The sequence below is a fragment of the Morus notabilis genome, unplaced genomic scaffold, assembly GCF_000414095.1.
Source record: "Morus notabilis unplaced genomic scaffold, ASM41409v2 Scaffold2937, whole genome shotgun sequence".
In the NCBI taxonomy this organism is placed as follows: Eukaryota; Viridiplantae; Streptophyta; class Magnoliopsida; order Rosales; family Moraceae; genus Morus; species Morus notabilis.
In genome coordinates this window covers 50,672-70,315 of record NW_010356576.1, presented here as the reverse complement: position 1 = coordinate 70,315, position 19,644 = coordinate 50,672, and the positions used below count along the sequence as shown (strand labels likewise).

Here is a 19,644-nt window from a genome sequence, read left to right as displayed (position 1 = left end):
TATATTTTTTTTTTTTTTTGGGGGTGCTGAAATGTCATTTTCTATTTGACCAAAATCACCATTATCGCACTCTAACATTACGTAGGACAACCAAATTTGTAATTTACTTACCTTTTTTTTTTTTTTGCTGAAAATCAAGCAGGCACCTAAAATAAATAAATAAATAAATAAAGCAAGCAAGAAAGAAAGGAGGAGAGACATTACGTTATCCCAAATGAAAAAGGAGATAAAGTAAGCATTGGTTACAGCATTACATGTGGTTCCTGGCCTAGCATATAATGAAAGACACGATGGAATGAAATGCATTATCTTCATTTCATATGCTTGGGGGAATATGCAAAAATGCTAATGGAGCCTTTTTTTTTTCTTTTAAAAAAAAAAAAATCCCCACCCTAATGCCATACTGCTTTCACAACTTTCAAAGTGCTTGTTTTTTAATCTTTTGAAAAGCATCAAATTTAGCTCCTAATTCTTTTTACGAAGTTGCAGACACAATCATCTCTTCCCACTCAATGCAAATCGCTTTTAAAAACAGCTCACAAAGGTAAAACAAGGCATTTCTTCACATTATTTCACAAGTTTCTAAAATCCCTTCTAATTTAACATAACATATGGTATTGTCTATTCGGTTCAATTATATCCCGGTCAAGTACATATGTATGATGTTTATGCTTGATGCATGGGATAAGTATCGACCTTAAAAAAGTAAATCGTTTTGTTATCTTTGTTTTCCTTATTTCCTAATACAGATTTCTTGTCCAACCAAATCTTAATCTTACCCTATAGTAGCAACTAAGTAACTAAAGGCCAATAGAAGGTCACCATCTATAATCCTTTAGTTACTTTAGCGATTAAACGGAAAATAAGAGTTTCTCTCCCAAATTCTTTACTAAACAAATCCAAATCTCATCTTTTCTGATTTACAAACCAACCAGTAATTTTTTTTAGATACATGTAAGTGTCTTAGGATGCCATTTGGCATAATTTTTGTAGGGGAAAAATGGGGACCATTTTGGATGTCGTTTTCAGTAGGCTTAAATGTAAAATGACCCCCATGACACTGTAGCAATCGATCGAGTGGCTGTCCCTTTCTTTTTATTGGCAAGTGGCATTGTATGATAATTGACGATATTGTTTGGCAATAATTTTGGTTACGGCAATTGTTGTGGCATAATTGGTTTGTTGACCGAGGAGGATGCTTAGGCATCCAACTATCTCGACATGGCGATAAATATGTGTTGGCACCACTTCACCTGAAATTGATGTTTACCCCAATAAGGAAGTTCATAGTCAAAAAATATTTACATAAAAAAAAAAAAAAAAAAGCCTTTGATGATCCTATCTTAATCTATTAGAAATTTCGTTATGTGCATTGCAAAGTAGAAAAATGGAGGTCAAGTGGTGGAATGTTCTAAGGTACTCTTATGAGATACACCACTTTCTGACTTTGAAATAAGAAAAAAAAATTAAGTAATTATTCTTGTGATGGGTAATAGATTGCTTGAGGATTTGAACAACCCTAGTAATCAAAACCTTTACATGATTATAACCACGTATTAAGTTGATGGTGACAGGCACACCTAAAATATGTCCCACAGAGCAATCATAAACAGAAACATCAATCAATGAGGAAAAAGAGCTCGGTGCTAGATATATTTTTCTAGGGATATTTTTTTTCCCTTCTTGATGAGAAAGATTTTACTTATTTGAGACATGACAAAACAATTCCGGATTAGGTTTGCCGGCTCGTTTATGATAAGATAAACATAATAATAACAAGACAACTTTCTAATAATTATGAATAACTTTTTCAATTTAAAAAAAATTGTATTTTTCTATGGTGTAATGTACAAGCTACAAGTAATAGTTTTGTACCTTATCACAAAAAAAAAAAAAAAAAAAGCGTGCGATACAAGTAATCGTTAACCCAATTTATATCTACCTGAAACCTAAACCTCAGCTAGAGACTAAAGAGCGTTCTGATTCTTTTATAGTAGACCTTCCATGCCCGTTTCCCTTTGAATCTTAATGGTAAAATGATAAAACGAAATAAACAAAAAAACATATTTACTAGCAAATATTTATTTATTGGTGTAAATAGCATTTACTGATAAATATAATATGTATGCTAAACATTTACTAGTTACTAATAAATAATAATATTTATGCCAAACATTTACTAGTAAATATTATTTATGCCAGATAAATAAATGTTTATCAGTAAATATGTTATTTATTTCAATTGTTTAAAAAATATGTACATTTCTGCAATTACTGTAACAGACAGTAGCAACTAGCAAGATCGAAATCACACAGAAATGAATTTGCTCAACTGGTGAGAAGGTCCATTGATTCCAAGCCCAAGGTATCGCAAACATGGTCCCTTTTTTGCTCATTCAACAAATTATGATGGCACAAAATGGTTGAAAATTACAATTGCTTAAATTAATTATAAAATGTTACCTAATTTAGGAAAAAAAATATAGGATTAGTAAAAACTAGAGCTACAAAGTAATTTAAGTGAAACTGAGTCCTCATACAGCAGCAACAGAAGAAAGAGCTGTCACTGTCGTGGAGGTTGAAACATGCTAAATCTAATCACTTTCGCTGTTTGATTTTCTTATCATTTCTAGTTCTCTTCCTAAAATCTCGTTTCTCAGTAGAGTATTGCTTCTTTACCAGCAGATTGCTCATTGCTGTTTTCAAAGCTTCAGCAGCAGCCAAGAAAACTTCTTCACCATACGATAAACTTCCCTGCAAATTCTTAAGCAGACTTGTTCCCCCTGGAATCTCGTTATCTTCCAATTCCTGATGTTCACGCGTATCAGAGTCGGAATTGCTTTTGTTGACACCAGAGATAACCCTCACACGGGCCAAAGACGGGCACTCAGAACCACGCAGATTTGAGACACCAGTAACCATCCACAATAACCCAGTGGATGAGCACATTTGCAAGCTTGTAGGAATGAAGGTCCCTCCTCCGATGGAAACCACCTGTTAGGAATTAGGATGTGTGAACTAAGTAAGAAAAATTATATCAATGTATGCATTATTTGTTTGTATGATACCAAACTTAACATGAGTGCTAGTTATAATTCAGGGTAAGGTGTATGATACCCAACTTAACATGAGTTTTGTGACAGACGTCAATCCTTTGAGGCAAAAATGTCACAACAGAATAAGTTGTACAATCTCACATTGCTTGAGAAATGCTATAAGTGATGGTTTATAAGAAAGGACACCACCTCCCAATGAATGAGGTCTTTTGGGGTGAAGCCCAAAAGCAAAACCGTGTGAGCTCAGGCCCAAAACGGACAATATCATACTAAGTAAAGGTGCGGGTCATTACACGTTTGCTAGCCTCCCCGAACCAGTTTAACTAAAAGGTTGCTGGAGTTGGAAATGAGTTCGAAATTAAATACCACAAATAATTAGGGAAATCATTTTGAGATAAATGAATCATTAGGTTTTAAACCTAAGAGAAAATTAGGAAACGTGGCCCTTCTCTTAGAATTTGCAAGTCTTAAGTTAGTATATAAAGAGAGAAAGTAAAGGCAAAAACCTTGGGGTTTAAGAAAAGGACATTAAACTTTATGCTCCCTAATTAGAGGAGAATTCTTCCGAATTTCCCCTTATAGCTATCTAAGCCTAGGGGAACAAAATAGACACCCTATGCTGCTTTGTGAATGGAATGTCAATAAGGCTTAACAACACCAGAAGTGGCACAAATTCATAAAAGTACCATGCAAGATCTAGACACATGTGACTGGATTGATTTGACGAGGTTATGCTATTCATGTTAACTCAAATGATTTAGGTTCTTACCTTGGCTAGAGAGAGAGTTTGAGTAGAAAGATTGCACTTCAATAATATTATTCCTTGAAAACTGCAATAAAAAACCTTAATTCGTATTAGGACAAAAAAAGGAAAAAAAAAAAAAAAAAGTTCAACAGGAGACTCGATGAAGGAAGAAAAGGATGCAGTGAGAAATTCTCAGGAACTTGCCTTTGAAGTGCCACTGCAACAAGTGAACCGTCTGGGTTAGAGCACAGGTCAGTGACAGCAGAATAACACTCTGCTTCTCTTCCATTTGACCCAAGGAGTCCTGCCTTCAAGAAGAAAGTGAATGAAATCAAGAAAACAACTATAACAAAATAAAAGCTAAGGAAACGGCACCCCAAGTTTCAATCTCAATCAACTAGATTTTCTTACTTCTCTTTTCCTTTTTCTTTTATAAAATTTTTAGTTAGTGAAAAAAAGGAAAATATTTGCCCAACATTTTTTACCAACATCACCCGCATCTGTTGGGCTATTCTGCAACGCACCCATCTAATTTGTGAAAAAAGAATCAGCTCCTGTGTAAAGTTAGAATCTTACAATGCTCCCAATTTTTAGGTGTTCGATGAAATCAAATATTAATTGCTTTAGGACACAACTACAATTTCGTACTTAAATGTTAAATCAGCATCTAAGGAACAACAAGGAGATCAGGGAAGAACAAGAAGCATATAGAACACCTTTTCTCCAACTTCACAAGCATCAAGAAGAGATCCTGACAGAATATCCCACAAGCGAACCTGCAACAGAATTTTGGATGAGCTTTTACTCTACAATCCAGAGAATGAATCAAAATGCAAATTAAAGAATATGACTTATCATGATCAAGGTTTTAAAAAGCACGCCTCAGGTGCGCCTCGCGGTGAGGCACTCACCGCCTCAAAGCTTACGCTTTGAGAGTGGGGAATGAGGCGCATGCCTCAAGTGACACCTCAAGTGGCGTTTGAGGGCATGCGCCTCTTGCTTGTGAGTGTTTTTTAAACCTAATTGTTGTTGGGCCTAAAGTTTAAAGAAAGCCTGAATTACTTAGGCCCGTATAAAAAAAAGGACCTAAATCTCATATCTCCATGTTTCATCAAAGGAGAAAAAAAAAAGTGTTGATTTGATTTCCTAGTTCAGTGCTAATTTAGTTTCCTAGGTTTTTAGAGGTGAATTATAGACCTTATCATATTAGGATTTGATGACTATTTAGCTTTTTCTTATGCCTCTAGTAGTGAACTAGACTTGTCTTTTTACGGATTCATTGATTAATTTTCTTGTTTTTAATGACTATTGAGCATGGATTTAGTTTTAATTACTATTATTATTTTTTAAAATTGTTTTAATAGCATTCTTTGAGGCTTACGCCTTGCCTCACAAAGGCAAAACGCCTCAAGACCAGATTCCGCCTTTTAAAACCTTGATCACAATACTCACCGTTGAATCACCACTTCCAGAGACAACAAACCCCTGGGGGTACTCCTCAGTCCAAAGAAACGCAAGGCAGGATACAAACCTGCCAAAAAATTCCCAAAAAAAAGAGCTAAATCAATGTAGAGCGAATATAGAGCTTTTACACATGATTTTGAGAAAGATGACACCATAGAATGAAGATAGAACATGAGTAACAAACAATCCAAGAACTGGAACAATATTTCAAGGCGGTACTCTGCAATATACATACACGCACAAACACTAATCCAAAAGGGGAGAGGTTTTAGAAGAAAGAAAAGCTGACGCACTCTGTGTGACCAAGGCAAAAGCTTTGTATCTCATGAGCTCCATCTAAAGGGTTCTTTGGAAAGACAGTAGCCTGGTCAAAGAATAATGTAATGTCAAGGAAGCAGAAAAATAAACTTTCTTCTTACTATAAAAGAAACATTGGGATTATGTATTACCCGAATTTTGAAATCCCTATCAGCACTAAGAATAAACTTGCCATCTGGCGAGAACTCCTGCCAAAAGTGCATTACTAAATAAGATTTGTTCACTAATATCTATCCGATGCAAGAGAACCAAGGAAACAACGTGAAAAATACCAAAAACACAGAACAAGGAACCCGAAAGTTAATAAAACAAACTAAGGACTCACCAGGCTGGTGATGATACTACAGTAGTGAGAAAGCAATGGCACAGCCTTCTTACCGACATGAACTTGTCCGTCTGGTCTATCCAGATCCACAATCCAAACAACTCCGAATTTGTCGGCAAAACAAACATATAAACCATCATTACTTATGGCAACGGCACTGACTCTTTTCTCTGAGCACCTGTCCAACAAGTTTATCATTTGAAAGACACTTTCAGCAAAGCTAGCGCAAACAAATCGCCATTGATGAAAAAAAAAAAAAAAAAAAAAACATATAACCACAATTCATTTACTTTTGCAGTTTATGCGGAAACCAATTCAAATTCTAAAAAGCCAATGCTGTTTCACATGTTAAGGAATAACTTTGATAAAAAAAAAAAAAAGCTTACACGGTAGTGATGCAGTGCCAAGACTCCGTTGACCAAACTTTGACTAGTTTATCATCACCGGCAGACACAAGGAGCTTCCCGTTTGCTCCATAACGGACGACTCTGATGGAATCCTTGTGTAGAGATCCAACTGAAGAATCATCCTTCAAAGAAACAGCGGAATTCTGACTGTTAACGAATTCATAACAAACAAAAGTCAAAACCTTGTCCAAACTCCATCACTTTTTCACGGTTTCACCAAATTGAATCGACTTATATCAACAAAGAGTGCGCTTTTCCTAAACATCTTTCTAATTGATCGCACAAAACTTAAAGCTCGAATTTTGATTTTGCAAAAAGTGATTATTTTTAGTCGCCATTGTTCGAATGCAAGGAAGAAAGCTCACCGGAGGTCAAAGATGCGAAGGTCCGGTCCGACGGCGGCGGCGACGGATTCCTGAGTAGGGTGAACGGCTATCAGAGCCGGAGCGATTTCTGTGTCTTTGTTTGATTCTCCGAATTCCATTGGAGTGTCTTCCATTCTTGGTGTGATGATTCAGAGTCGCGGCGAACAGTTGGGCAATTTTAGGGTTTTACGAATTTGATGGGCTCTATGAACTGGGAGTTTCAGGGTATTTCGATTAGTTAAACCAAAGTAAAAAGCAGGAAGACGACGAATGGGAGTTCAGTTTTGACTTTTGAGTTTGGGTTTTCGGCTTTCATAAGCCCAGCCCAAATTGCTATGCTCCAATTTACCGCTTTAGAACGGGGAGAAAGAAGGAAATAAGTGAAGACTTGAGATGAATTAAAATTAATAAGTTAATAGTTTATATAAGTTAATAAATAGGTTAAATTACTGTTTTTGTCTGTAATTTGTCTGGTTATGCACCATAATTTACAGTTTTTGTCTATAACTTGTCTGGTTATGAACCATAACTTGACAAGTTTGTCCATAACTTATCTGGTTATGAATCATAACTTGACAAGTTATGACCTATTAATTTCTATAATTAAAAATTAGCCTATATACGTTCTTAAACTTTTCATATTGGCCTATTTTCTACTATTTTCCTTTAGAATATTACAAAAATAGTCATTCCTATTATTTATTTTATTTATGCCATTAAAAAATATTTTGGGAGAGTATACACTTACTCTATTAGAATTGATGGCCAAAATAAAATAGTGTTATTTTTCATACATTTTTGAAAATTTCTCCTCTTTTTTCCAAGTTAATCACGAAATTGAGATAAAAATTGAAAATCTTTATAAGATAAAATAAGATATAATAAGCAGCTCATGTTACATCTATCATTTCAACGATATAGCCACAGGAAATTTAATAATCGTGATTGAATAGGACAGTTCTTTACAACTTTTTTTTTATCATTATACAATGTAAGGTTTATGGCTCCCATTATACTAAGAAAAACACCAGAATTCGAATTCTGAATTACATATTTTACACGCCCAAACACCTGAGCTAGGAAAAGTCCCCAAAAAAGGGTAATTCCTTCAAAAACGTGATACCAATAGAGTGCCAGAATACTATCGTAAGCACGAACTGTTGATGGGCATGGTAACGTGATCAGAAATAAACGGAGGAAACGCACTCTTAGTAAGAAGGGGGAGGGAAAAAAAGGACACACGGCATTCTTTGCCAAACTATCCAAAGAAAAAATTAAAAGATATGCTTCGACCATGATATAACGCATAAATTAATGAACTTTTAAGTTGTTGCCCCTTTTAAATGGTGCTGGAACTTCAGTATTACCTTTGCTAAAGAAAAGAGTTCCAAGGAAACCCTGAGAAAACTAACAAGAAACAAGGCCATACATTTTGGCTTACAAAATAAACAAGGTAGCCGTCAGATGGCCAATTCCTCAGCAATGGCAAATTTGCACAAGGAGACAGCAGCCAAAAAGAACAAATGAAAGCCCTAAATTCTCAACTGTGTACAACCAAGAATAGTTCCACGACACCGGGTCATTGGAGCTGCCTGTCGCCACGCCGGTCTTTCACCACCAAGCATCAGGACATCAACATCAGACATCGGCTTGATTTCCCAGTTCCACTGGTCAGGGCCAATGACTCCTCCAATCACATAAATCTCGTCCCGCAGCCCAGACATAGCAAATCCGATTCTCTGACGAAACTCGGACGCAGAAACCACTACCTTGCTCACTTTTCCATCCTGCTTGAAGATTGATCCGTGACTCATAACATAGAGCGCATCCTGAACAACTGCCATTGGACCTTGGAGCCAACAATAATCCTCAACTGTCCACCCTAGCTCCTTACCGTCCAAGACTTGCACTGTCGATAAGCCCCTGTGCAAAACATGTAGCTTTCCTCTGATCACCACTCCCGAGCATGCTGAATTATGAGTGCGATGGAGATCATGTATCGGCACCCACACATCCTTGTCAGGGTCATACATTTCTGCCTGAGAAATTGATTTCCGGCAGCTAGTGAAACCGCCTGCAACAACAATCTTCCCGTCCAAAACACAGCAGGCAAACATTGCACGCGGCACAAGCATTGATGCTCGAGGAGACCATTGTCGAATTATGGGGTCATACGACCACACCTCGTTGGTTGCAAAGCTTCCATCTTGGTCACCGGTCTGTGGATCAACAGCATCGCTGCCACCACCAAGTACAAACAGCTTTCCAGCAGTCGAGACAGCGCCAAAGTGAGAAAGGTGCCTGATTTTTGAGGGGAGAACAGGGAGTGTAATCCAAAGGTCTCTTAGAGGGTCATGAATCTGCCATAGATTTTCTGGGTCAAAAGCACAAACACACAACAGATCTTCAGTGGCACCAAGTTCCTGTCGAGCTTTGAACAGTTCACGACTACGAATGGCAGCTTTCCATGAATGAGAAACAAGCTCCAACTTGGGATGCAAATAGAAGGGAACCCGTGCAAGGCACCTGAGGGCAACCGCATCAGGGAGACCTTCGATCAATTCAGACATAATCACAGACACATCTGTTCCCAAATCCAGATGATTCTTCCCTGGTTAGTTGTTGCTTCACTGGAGGCAGCATTGGCACATACATTAAATAAAGCAGCAATGGATCAGTACTCAAGAAAAGAAAAATCTGGAATGAATTACACACATAACCCAGAATAAGATGCAACCACTCTTGTATATATCCAAGAAGACCTGAATGATTGATGCTTAAAAAAGATATTAGATATGCTTAACACAAGGAAATTCTACACCACTACATGCGATAAGCTTATTGGCATCATACGTTTTATAAAATACCATATACCCAGCTTTTAAATCCTTGTATACCATAGCATGTAATAGAAAAAAAGAAACTTTACTAGGATACCATAGCATAGCCTCTGCCTACTCATAAAGATCAACAAAGAACAATCTAGTATTCTACTGCCCATGTTGATTCCACTAAAAACTATATTCTCAGTCCACCTAAAGTCTAACAAAAAATTTCAGTCGCATAGGTGACTAAGAACTCAAAGTTTTGGCTTGAGACAAAAGAATACATCCCAAGTGAACATGGATCTTAGTAATAAAATCGACAACCCTTTTGAAAGATCTATGGCAACTTATTTTAACAATTCAGAAATTATAAGCTAAAATTCATGACGAGAAGTAAATAAGCCATTCGACGCATGATCCACTTCTCAAGCTTTCAAATTTGGTTCCCACCCACATGCATTTCTACTTATGTGACACATTAACCATGAAATTGTTATAAAGAAATACCGACCAAGAACCCAATAATCCAAACAAAATTTTACTCATGAATTTACTCGCAGACAGAGATATATAAGAGAGAAAATAAAACCCACAAGAAAGCATTAAAATCATGCAAATTTAACACAGAATCGGCCTCCAATTCAACACCCGGAACCTGGGTTTTAACGATTTCGAACATAAACCAAAATTTCAAGCAATTTGTATTGACAACCACGGTCAATTAATCACAGGTGAAAGAACAAGAAAATAACTCCTTAATCGAAATAGTTAGGCTAGAACCTAGAGAGAGACAGATGTTACCTGAGAGAAACGAGGCGGTTAAGAACACAAGATTCGGGGTCTGTTGCGGGTAATTGTATAGAGAGAGAGATGGAGAGAGAGAGAGATAGAGATGGAGAGAGATGGAGAGAGAGAGAGAGAGAGAGAGAGAGATGGATTTTGGATTGGCTAAAGCCAGAGAGAGAAAGGAAGAGAGAGGATGACTTCACAGCTAAGGCCTATTGAAGGAGAAAGGAAAACGCCGAGAGTTGTACAACAAATGCAAAATCAATGTCCTATTATGTGTGTGTTTGTGTGGGTTGTTTCGGTGTAAAGCTCTAACATTCGACCCTTTTGCGATAGAGATTTGGGGCAAATTTGGGCCCTTTTTTGCGTGTTTTACTTTACTTAATTAAGCCTTCAGGCTTTTTTAACCCCGTTTAGGCGTTTACACTAAAATAAGAACAGGAAAAAAGAAAAAAAATGACAGAGAGAGAAAAATACAGAAATTCCACTCAAAAATGTCAATTTTCCATTTATGTCATCCGTTAATATAAATTTAACATTTATATCGTTCAATTCACTAAAAAAAAATATTTTGAATACCCTACTAGATTTTGAATATCCCACTAGATTATTTTTTCTTTTTAATAAAAATGATCATATCTTTAAGAAGTATTCTGGTATAATATTTTTAATATTTTATCATAATATTTTTTACTCGACAAAGATAATATAAACCTAAAGCTATTGGATTTTGATGACATATTACTTAAATTTCTCAAAAAAAATAAAAATAAAAATAAAAAGAACAGAACAGAACAAGACACCCAATCCAAATCATCCAATTTCCCCTTATTCCTATCTTTTTCTTTTCTAGGAAAGACAGTGGCTTGCTAGCTTGGGCGTTTTTATTGGTTGTAACTTATACTCATCGACGTCAGAATCTCATGCGCATAACACGTGGTTGAAACTTGTATGAAGGAAAATAAATAAATAAATAACAGAACAAAGAAAGGAAAAAAAAAAATCTGGCTTCCATTTCATGCTTAGTTGGCGTATCGGTTTTAATTATTTACAATCCTTATTATCGAATATCGGCTTTGAAGGATGATTAATTGAATCTTCTAGAAGAATAGTACCAAGAGGGTCATAAATAAATGTCAAAAATATTTATAGAAATTTTTATAGTACTAATTACAAAGTCATATCATTTGTGGCATCAATTAGTGTTTAAGATATACAAATTAGTTTAGAAGTTGGTTTATATTATCTCCAGAACTTGATTTATAAATTTTGACCACCTTTAAGGGAAGCTGATTTTACCATCCATTCCTGTTAATTCCGCATAAATTGAAATTTTTTCTTACGGCAAATTTGCCAAATTGGATTTTATATTTTACTATTTTGGTGAAAAAAAATGGATATACGTGAGTATTTTTGCAAAACGTGCTTAAATTGTTTCTTGTCAAATGTACTTATTGATGCAAAGTGGCTATTATAACTTGGCTAACGTTCTTAAATTTCCTTGTCACTTCCTCAAATTGGACAATTAGTGCATTAATTACAGCACTTAACGAATCCTATCTAACTGCAAATTCCAGTGTGACACATTTAATTCTGTCGTTAGCATTGGGTTTACTACAAAGTTCGACAATCTTTTTCCGGTTTCTTTGAGGCTAAAATCAAATCCTCATTCCAAGCCATTTTCGTTTTTTATTATTATTATTAGAGAATTTCTCTAGTATTTACTCTTTTTTTAGGAACACTGTTATTATTATTATTTTTGAAGAAATTCATTCTTGAAATATTAATAACGACTCCTGGAAAATGCTCTTACAATAAGAAAATCATTTTGACTCTAAAAGAAACAAAACAAAATCCTTTGGAATAAAATTCTAAAAAAAAAAACTTATTTTGGAGTTTTGTTTAGTAGGATATAGGCAATAACTACAAAGGAATGGGAATATAAAGCGTACGAAGAATATTCTTTGAATGACGATAAGCAAAATTCATGACAAGACACGTGAGCGGATATATCTAGCGGAGAAAATGTTATATTTTACTTAGAAATTACGCAATTGACTAATCAGATATGAAAATAAATAAAAGTAAGATGTACAGCTATTAGGCAGGCTAGTTTTTTGTTGAAAGAAATTGTTCAACTTTGTAAATTGTTAAGCCGTGCAGATGATCCCCGTTGAAAAGTATGTTCGGGTGTGTTTGATAAGGAAATTCGTACCCTGATTCGAATAATGTTCATAGTTTGTTACAGTGTTTTATCTCACAAAAAATATACGTAAATTGAAAATAGTTATAATCTCATGATTTTAATCTATGAACTAAAGATCGCTAACGTATTGCGGTAACGGTGTAAACGTCGACTCTAAATTGAAGGAAATTCTCGAGAAAAAAATGACGTCATTGAAAATCTATTGAAAAAGGTTACAGGAGTTACGGAAATAGGTTTTCTGATATTTAAGGAGAGGACAAATATTAAGAAAATACTTAAATAAATAAAGATCCATTTAGTTCGCTGATTTAAGTTTTTAATTTAAGTTTAGATGTGACTTTATGTGAGAGTTTTTTACTGTAACAAAAAAGTTAAATGCGACTGTTTTTGATAACTTTTTATTATAACAAAACTCGAATTTTAAACCTAAGTCGGTGAAATTAACGGGGCCTAAATTTTTACATGAAAAACTTTATACACATTAAATGGAAATCTCAACACCACAAGAAAATTCTATGGGGCCAAGAATAATAAAAATTTCATCTTGATTTAATCAATATTATAGTAACCATGAGACAAAAACACTTATTCATCTTTAGAAATATTGATAGAATAAAAAATAAAAATACACATAACAATTACTTAATTTTCTAAAATTTTCTTAAAATTTACGGTATATTTCCTATATTTTCTGAAACTTTGTACATACTACATAATACATAGTAATTTTGGTACCATAAAATTATGAAATTTTGACCGAAATTACAGTTGAAATTTTTGTCCTTGCCTATCGAGGCATTCATTTGCCTAACTTCCTGCTCGTTTCGTGTGTAAACACTAAGCACGTGGAAAATGATATTAAATATTTATACCAAAGTGTGATTTAGATTTGTACTTTAACAATTTGACTTATTTTATGGTTGCTTGGTAGTTGCTGCTAATTGGATGCTTGGACTTTTCGTACTCAAGTTCTGTACACAACTTCTGCTACAAGCTCTTTGTATTTGTGTCTGTCTTGTGCTCCAAGCTCCATCAGATGATGGTTGTGAATGTTTGGTTCATAAATTCAGAATTATAATTCATAATTATTCTTAGTTTACATGTATTTTTTATGAGAAAAAATAATGTAGTGAATCACGAACTATGATTTGAATCATGATACGAATCCACCAACCAAACGCAATTGGAGATGTACAGATGTCTCTGTTAGCTAATGGTGGTCAACATTGTTATCATATTGTTCGTAGCGGTAATAGGGTGACCCACCTTTTGACAAATTACGTGTTTTTTTTTATTATGCATGCCTCGTTCAATTCGGGTCCGTTTAATTCACTGATTCGAGTTTTTAATTCGAATTGAGATTTAACTTTATGTGAGAGTTTTTTACTGTAATAAAAAAGTTAAATGTGACTATTTCTAAGAGTTTTTTAACTGTAGCAAAACTCGAATCGGTAAAATGAACGGGGTCTTCGTTGATTCGAGTTTTCAATTCGAGTTGAGATATGACTTTATGTGAGAGCTTTTAACTATAACAGAAAAAGTTAGACGTGACTTTTTACTAGAGCTTTTAACTTTAGCAAAACTGAAATTGGTGAAATGAACGATACCGTATTTTATTGAGGTGATGAGGTTGTCCCGTTATTTGTAACTTCCGCTATTATGACTGATTTAATTATTTGATACTATGACCTCGTTTATTTTACTAATTCGAGTTTTCAATTTCAGTTTTGCTACAGTTAAAAACTCTCATAAAAAGTCACATCTAACATTTTATGCTACAATGAAAAACTCTGATATAAAATCACATCTCAATTCGAATTGAAAACTCGAATCCGCAGGCCTATAAAGTTTCTATTTTTTTTTTGTTTTTTAAAAAGAAATGTGTATACGCCAAGAAGAAATCATAATACAACTACAAATAGACATATAACCAAACCATTTTTTTTTTTATAGCAAGTAGGCGTGGGCCATACTTTCATATATATATATATAAAGAACAGCAACAAGAGAAGTGCATATATGGTATGATTTTCTTTATATGATTTGTCCCCAGTAGTGTTGATGTAGTCAGAGTTTAGTATCTGCTGGAGCACTAGTTGAAGATGCTGGTCCATTAGCAGCTAAAATCACCAACAGATAGCAAGACCAAAATCATATATACATACCATATTTTCATGATAATCTCATTTAACCATCAGTAATATTATGCAACTTTATTGACCTTACCATTATTGCAACGGCTAATTGGTGGCGTCTGAACGCTACAAGCACCGGGGAGTGATGTGGCAAGAGTTTGGTTAAGAGTGATGCCAAGTGATGACATGGCGCCGCCATTGAGCACCGAGCAAAGACATCGTGGCTGCGATTGAACCACGCTCGCCAGCTGTGAGCAGCATGAAGATGTTGGCGTGGAGGAACTCCCAGTGACGTAGTTTAGGCATGGGGATAGGCTTATCAGCACACTGGTGCAACCAGATTGAGCAGTGGCTCCATGAGAAAATGTTGTCACGAGGACTAGGATTAGACCGATTTCTAGCATAGCACAATTTGGTGCCATTTTGTGAGATTATGAGGTTTATAACTTTCGTAGAGGGGAAAATTTGCTTTATAATGTACTAGTAATCTTGTATGGAGGAGAACGCACTAAGTTCTAAATGGTTGGCCAACTTTACTAGACTGGTAAGTTGTAGTGGTTAAATCAAATATATGACCTGTTTTTTCTGTACGAGTTTTGTCTAACTTGTCGTGTAACACATTGTTTGGCAGCTTAACCATGTCCACTTCGTTGAGAAAATGGTAAAATAAAATTTTGGTTATTTAGGACTACCTTGTAATTGTTGAAAGCGTTGTGAAGGTTCTGATTTTGATGTCTTGCTTAAAAAAAAAAAAAAAAAAAAAAAATAGAGAAGTGTGTAAAAGTATCAAACAGGTTGGAGCCTAACAATAAATAAGTGAGTCCACACAAGAAATATTTCGTTTAGGAAAGACGTATGTACGAAAAGAAGAACAGATCAACAGAATAGGTGTCCATGAAAAATTGGGATTGTTTCCCCAATTCATCTCTATACCTTTCAACTTTCAACCAAAACGTAATTGAAACAAACTTTTTGGTTGAACCTATTTGTTTTGTTTAGCTTTTGAAACTTATATTTTTGAAAATATACTTTTCTAAAATGCGTTTTTAATATGCATTATTAAATATTTTTTAGCATTTTTCTATATTCCTCTAGAATACTATTAATGTTCATTATTATTCTAATTGTCGATTAGTATTTTTTTTTTTCAAATGTATTCGTATTTAGTTTTTTTTCCTTGCGGCTCTGTCACTACTACTTCATAAATAATTTTTTTTTTAAAAATTTCTTCATGTTAAAGTAGTTTTTCTCAAGTATGTACTTATTTAAATATTTTCTCTTCTAATCTTCTAAAACAAAGTCTTTTTTTTTTTTTTGAGTAAAAAAACGTATTTTAGAATAAATTTTCCGTGTCGTTTATCTTGTAAGGTTGAAAGCCAAAACAATGTATTGTCGTAAGAGTGTTGCTATACACTCAGCTCTGGAGAGCTGCAACTCCTCAAGACACACAGGTGGACACATACGGGTCTCACAAAGAGATGGGGCCCACTCCTCAGCGCCTATTATCATCTTTGATTGTCGTAAATGTCGTGTTCACTAATGATATAAACGGCGACTCGTTTTCTAGTTTAAATCATCGCAGCAAAATTCACGTGCTCTCCTGTAACTTGACAAAAGATATGTCGTATGAAGTAGAGAAGATAAATAAAATGCAAACGAAATTCTGTTTATGGTGAGGAGTGTACGTTATATAGTTTCTTTTTTGTTTTGTTTTTATTTTTATTTTTTTGTGAAACATATTTTCATTTGAAATTCAAATGATCATCAATTCTTTGATTTCTGTAACTTTTGGCCTAATCCATTTTTGTAGAATGTCTGCCGCTAGTACAGACCAATTGATTCAAAACTTTAGCAAGAACTTGTTGGGTGAATGTCTGCCGCTGCTCAAAGCAAGCGTTAAACTACATATATTCAAGGCAATACCTCTATTTTTTAAAATGTTTATTAGTAACGTGGATGTTCTATGCTTATGTCTCTTTGTGTATTTTTATATTATCTTTTTATCGTTTTATAAGAATTTGATGAGATGTCTTCGGTTGAGTTTGCTACTATTTCACAGAAATCAGAGCTTGACCTTAATTTAGATGAGCCAAAATTGGCTAGGAACACGGAGCTTAATATTCTTTCCTTTTAGAAATTAAACCAATTTCGATATCCAGCATTAACTTCTATGGCTCGTGATATATTAGTTGTTTATGTTTCAACAGTTGCTTCTGAAGCTTCATTTAGTGTTGGTGGTAGAGTTCTTGATCCATTTCGTAGCTCACTTAAACTGAGTGTTGGTGGTAGAGTTTTTGATCCATTTCGTAGCTCACTTAAACCGAAGACAGTTGAAGCACTTGTTTGTACCAGAGATTGGTTATACGGTGACAAAGGTGGCTTCAAACTAATTTAATTTATTTATATTTCCTAACTTAACTTTGAACTAACTTGTATCTATATATATTTATTTTCGTGTAGATTTTAATGTAGAGGTGGAGGATCTCACACAAGATATTTTCAACTTTTCATTGAAAGATAAGGAGCCTTTCTCACAGGGATCAACTTTTGCTGCACCTAATGATGTACTTGGAGTCCCCCTGCTGCAATAAATTATTTATATGTTTAATTATTAATCATGTGTGTTTGTTTTTAAATTTGTGAGAGACTTTTATGTGTTTATTTTAATTTTGAACTTAGATTATGTAATGTCTCTACAGCATGTGAAACAGGTATAGAAACGTGTTTTATCACCCATTTTATAAACATGTTCAAAAATAGGTTAACACGACTCATTTATCACCCCATTTAATTAACATGTTAAAAAATAGGTTAATACGACCAATTATCACCCATTTAATAAACGGGCTGACAGGTAATCAACAGATTGACACGACACGTTTATGACCTGTTTAATAAACGGGTTAGTCGTGTCGTATCGTGTCAACCCGTCAATATACATGTCGTGTTTGGGTTTTATATTTCAACACGATTAATAAACGAGTCGTGTTCATGTCAGATCTATTCGTATCAACTGAAGGGATCAACACGACAGGAATACGATCCATCAACACGAATTACCACCCCTAATTTGAATGCGAAGGGTTTGTCATTTATTTACTTGTCGTTTGTTCATAACCTTGCAAACAAAATGCCGTTCTACAGTGGAAAAGGAAAACATACTCACTTTGGTGTAGATAGGACCCGTCGTCAGGGGTTTCGACTTACGAGCAAACCATTTTTAGCTTCCTTTGACTGCAAATGGTTTGGTCGTTTATTCTCATGATGTATCGTTCACAAGTATCAAACGACATGTCGTATTAACGTGAAAAGCCAAATTACTTACACTTTTGCAAAACGACATGTTGTTTACGAGTGAACTACTGTTTGCTTTTTTTCGCAGGAAACTCCGTGTCGGACGTTTTTGGGCATTCACGTGGCAACAAACTTATAAACGACCAACAACTTTGGATTTTTCAGCTAACGAGTAAAGAAATTGCGTAAAGAAAAGGTTAAACGACAATAATCTTTGGGAAAAAAAACAATAAACGAGAAAAAGCTTCTCATCCCTTAAAATAAATAAATTAAAAAAACTTTCACAGGAGGAATCAAATGAAATCAAACTTCAAAGTAAAAAATACAAATAACATTTTCTTTTTTATTTTAAGATTTCTAATATAAAGAGCGGCAAAATTGGAACATGTTACAAATCCATGTTTATGCATAAACGACACTAGTGCATTTCTACTGAGAGTTGAGACGCAGCAAATTTTCAAGGGGGAAAAACGACGTGATTTTGGACGCGCGACTTTTTTTTATCAGCTTTTTCCATTAAAAATCAAATTAATATTTCCATCACCAAGGTAACTAAATAAATAAACTTTTATTTCTCCTCTAGTAATACAAACAAACTGATAAAAAGCACACAGCACCAAAGACACTAATAAACACTTTTCCACTCGCGTGGAAAAGAAAGAAAAGAATCACAATCTGACTACAAGAAGGGCACTCTCTCTACCTATCTATGAGTTTAAAACAATAATACTCAGAAAATGGTAAGAGTTGAAGAACATGACAGAGTGAAGAGGAGGAAGAGCACGAAACGCAGGGGAGCTTTGACATTGCTACCATCAGATGAGCTTCCCTCCGTTGATGGGACTGATTTTGACCCTCCTCCTGCATCATCAACCGTCCAATTTTCCATCAGCATGATATGTACACATAAACAACAAATAATTAACAAATTGTATTTGTACCCAAAGGGACGTCTGGTTCTGAGGTAGGCGTCAATGCATCCCCAGGGGTCTCGTTAGGAGATTCTGCAGGTGAACTCGCTTGTGGGACCGTCGAAGCCGTCGGTGCGTTGGCAGCTGTTAATTATTCACCATTAATTAAAATGAAGATTAGCATATTTCAAAGTAAACAATCTTGTTTGCACTCAATTACTTGTAAATGTTTACTACATTTCAACTCCAATCCTAATTCTTAATGTCAAACCATATGACACGTGAGTCACTTTTCATTATGCGCGTTTAAAAAATTGTCACGTCAATTAATGTTACAAAATAAAAATTTAGAGTTGTTATAAAGATTGCTAACACTACTCGTAAATTATTAGTTACCTTTGCACTGGCTAAGAGGTGGGGTGGTGACTTGACAAGCCCCGGGGAGAGAAAGGGCGAGTGTTTGGTTTATTGTGAAGCCCAAGGACAACGAGGCGCCTCCGTTGAGGACAGAGCAAAGGCACTGCGGCGACGACTGAACTACACTGGAGAGCTGTGAGCAGCAAGAAGAGGAGGGTTTGGATGAGTTTCCTGTGATGTAGTTCAGACATGGCGAGAGGCTCAAGAGGGAGGCAGTGCAGCCTGACTGGGCCGCCGCTCGGCCCAGCAGCGCCGCCGCGAGAACCAGGGCTAGGCCCAACTCCACCCTTCTGGAAGCTTCCATTGGTTAAATTGTGTTGAAATTAGGAGAGACTGCTGAGGTTGTGTGAGAAATTTGATGTGTGTTTTGTTGGAGAAAAAAGAAAAGTG

At 35.3% G+C, this 19,644-nt stretch overlaps 4 protein-coding genes across 4 annotated transcripts; all 4 read right to left on the bottom strand.

The window, feature by feature from the left end:
- Nucleotides 1-2,338: 2,338 nt before the first annotated feature.
- On the bottom strand, nt 2,339-6,914 carry LOC21386010 (tRNA (guanine-N(7)-)-methyltransferase non-catalytic subunit wdr4). The gene is made up of 10 exons (XM_024164399.1): nt 6,681-6,914; nt 6,295-6,462; nt 5,909-6,086; nt 5,715-5,771; nt 5,559-5,629; nt 5,254-5,332; nt 4,518-4,577; nt 4,006-4,109; nt 3,826-3,886; nt 2,339-2,994 (listed from the first exon to the last, which is right to left on the bottom strand). The coding sequence occupies exons 1-10, from the start codon at nt 6,812-6,814 to the stop codon at nt 2,599-2,601; spliced, it is 1,308 nt and encodes a 435-aa protein (XP_024020167.1). The 5' UTR covers nt 6,815-6,914; the 3' UTR covers nt 2,339-2,598.
- A 1,066-nt stretch (nt 6,915-7,980) lies between these two features.
- Nucleotides 7,981-10,428, bottom strand: LOC21386009 (F-box/kelch-repeat protein SKIP30). Its single transcript, XM_010088311.2, has 2 exons — nt 10,307-10,428; nt 7,981-9,310 (listed from the first exon to the last, which is right to left on the bottom strand). The coding sequence occupies exon 2, from the start codon at nt 9,248-9,250 to the stop codon at nt 8,213-8,215; it is 1,038 nt and encodes a 345-aa protein (XP_010086613.1). The 5' UTR covers nt 9,251-9,310; nt 10,307-10,428; the 3' UTR covers nt 7,981-8,212.
- Nucleotides 10,429-14,489: 4,061 nt separating this feature from the next.
- On the bottom strand, nt 14,490-15,131 carry LOC21386008 (non-specific lipid-transfer protein-like protein At2g13820). The gene is made up of 2 exons (XM_010088310.2): nt 14,724-15,131; nt 14,490-14,617 (listed from the first exon to the last, which is right to left on the bottom strand). Exons 1-2 carry the CDS (start codon nt 15,052-15,054, stop codon nt 14,565-14,567), a joined length of 384 nt encoding a protein of 127 aa, XP_010086612.1. The 5' UTR covers nt 15,055-15,131; the 3' UTR covers nt 14,490-14,564.
- A 3,438-nt stretch (nt 15,132-18,569) lies between these two features.
- On the bottom strand, nt 18,570-19,606 carry LOC21386007 (non-specific lipid-transfer protein-like protein At2g13820). Its single transcript, XM_010088309.2, has 3 exons — nt 19,234-19,606; nt 18,868-18,981; nt 18,570-18,787 (listed from the first exon to the last, which is right to left on the bottom strand). Exons 1-3 carry the CDS (start codon nt 19,556-19,558, stop codon nt 18,657-18,659), a joined length of 570 nt encoding a protein of 189 aa, XP_010086611.1. The 5' UTR covers nt 19,559-19,606; the 3' UTR covers nt 18,570-18,656.
- Nucleotides 19,607-19,644: the final 38 nt, after the last annotated feature.

Coding starts and splice junctions, on each gene's coding strand:
- LOC21386010 (XM_024164399.1), bottom strand. CDS start 6,814: ATGGAAGACACTCCAATGGAATTCGGAGAATCAAACAAAGACACAGAA. Junction 4,110..4,517: donor CTTGTGAAGTTGGAGAAAAG/GTGTTCTATATG, acceptor TTCTTCTTGAAG/GCAGGACTCCTTGGGTCAAA. Junction 3,887..4,005: donor GTTGCAGTGGCACTTCAAAG/GCAAGTTCCTGA, acceptor TTTTTATTGCAG/TTTTCAAGGAATAATATTAT.
- LOC21386007 (XM_010088309.2), bottom strand. CDS start 19,558: ATGGAAGCTTCCAGAAGGGTGGAGTTGGGCCTAGCCCTGGTTCTCGCG. Junction 18,982..19,233: donor ACCTCTTAGCCAGTGCAAAG/GTAACTAATAAT, acceptor AATAATTAACAG/CTGCCAACGCACCGACGGCT. Junction 18,788..18,867: donor AGAACCAGACGTCCCTTTGG/GTACAAATACAA, acceptor TTGATGATGCAG/GAGGAGGGTCAAAATCAGTC.
- LOC21386008 (XM_010088310.2), bottom strand. CDS start 15,054: ATGGCACCAAATTGTGCTATGCTAGAAATCGGTCTAATCCTAGTCCTC. Junction 14,618..14,723: donor AATTAGCCGTTGCAATAATG/GTAAGGTCAATA, acceptor TGGTGATTTTAG/CTGCTAATGGACCAGCATCT.
- LOC21386009 (XM_010088311.2), bottom strand. CDS start 9,250: ATGTCTGAATTGATCGAAGGTCTCCCTGATGCGGTTGCCCTCAGGTGC.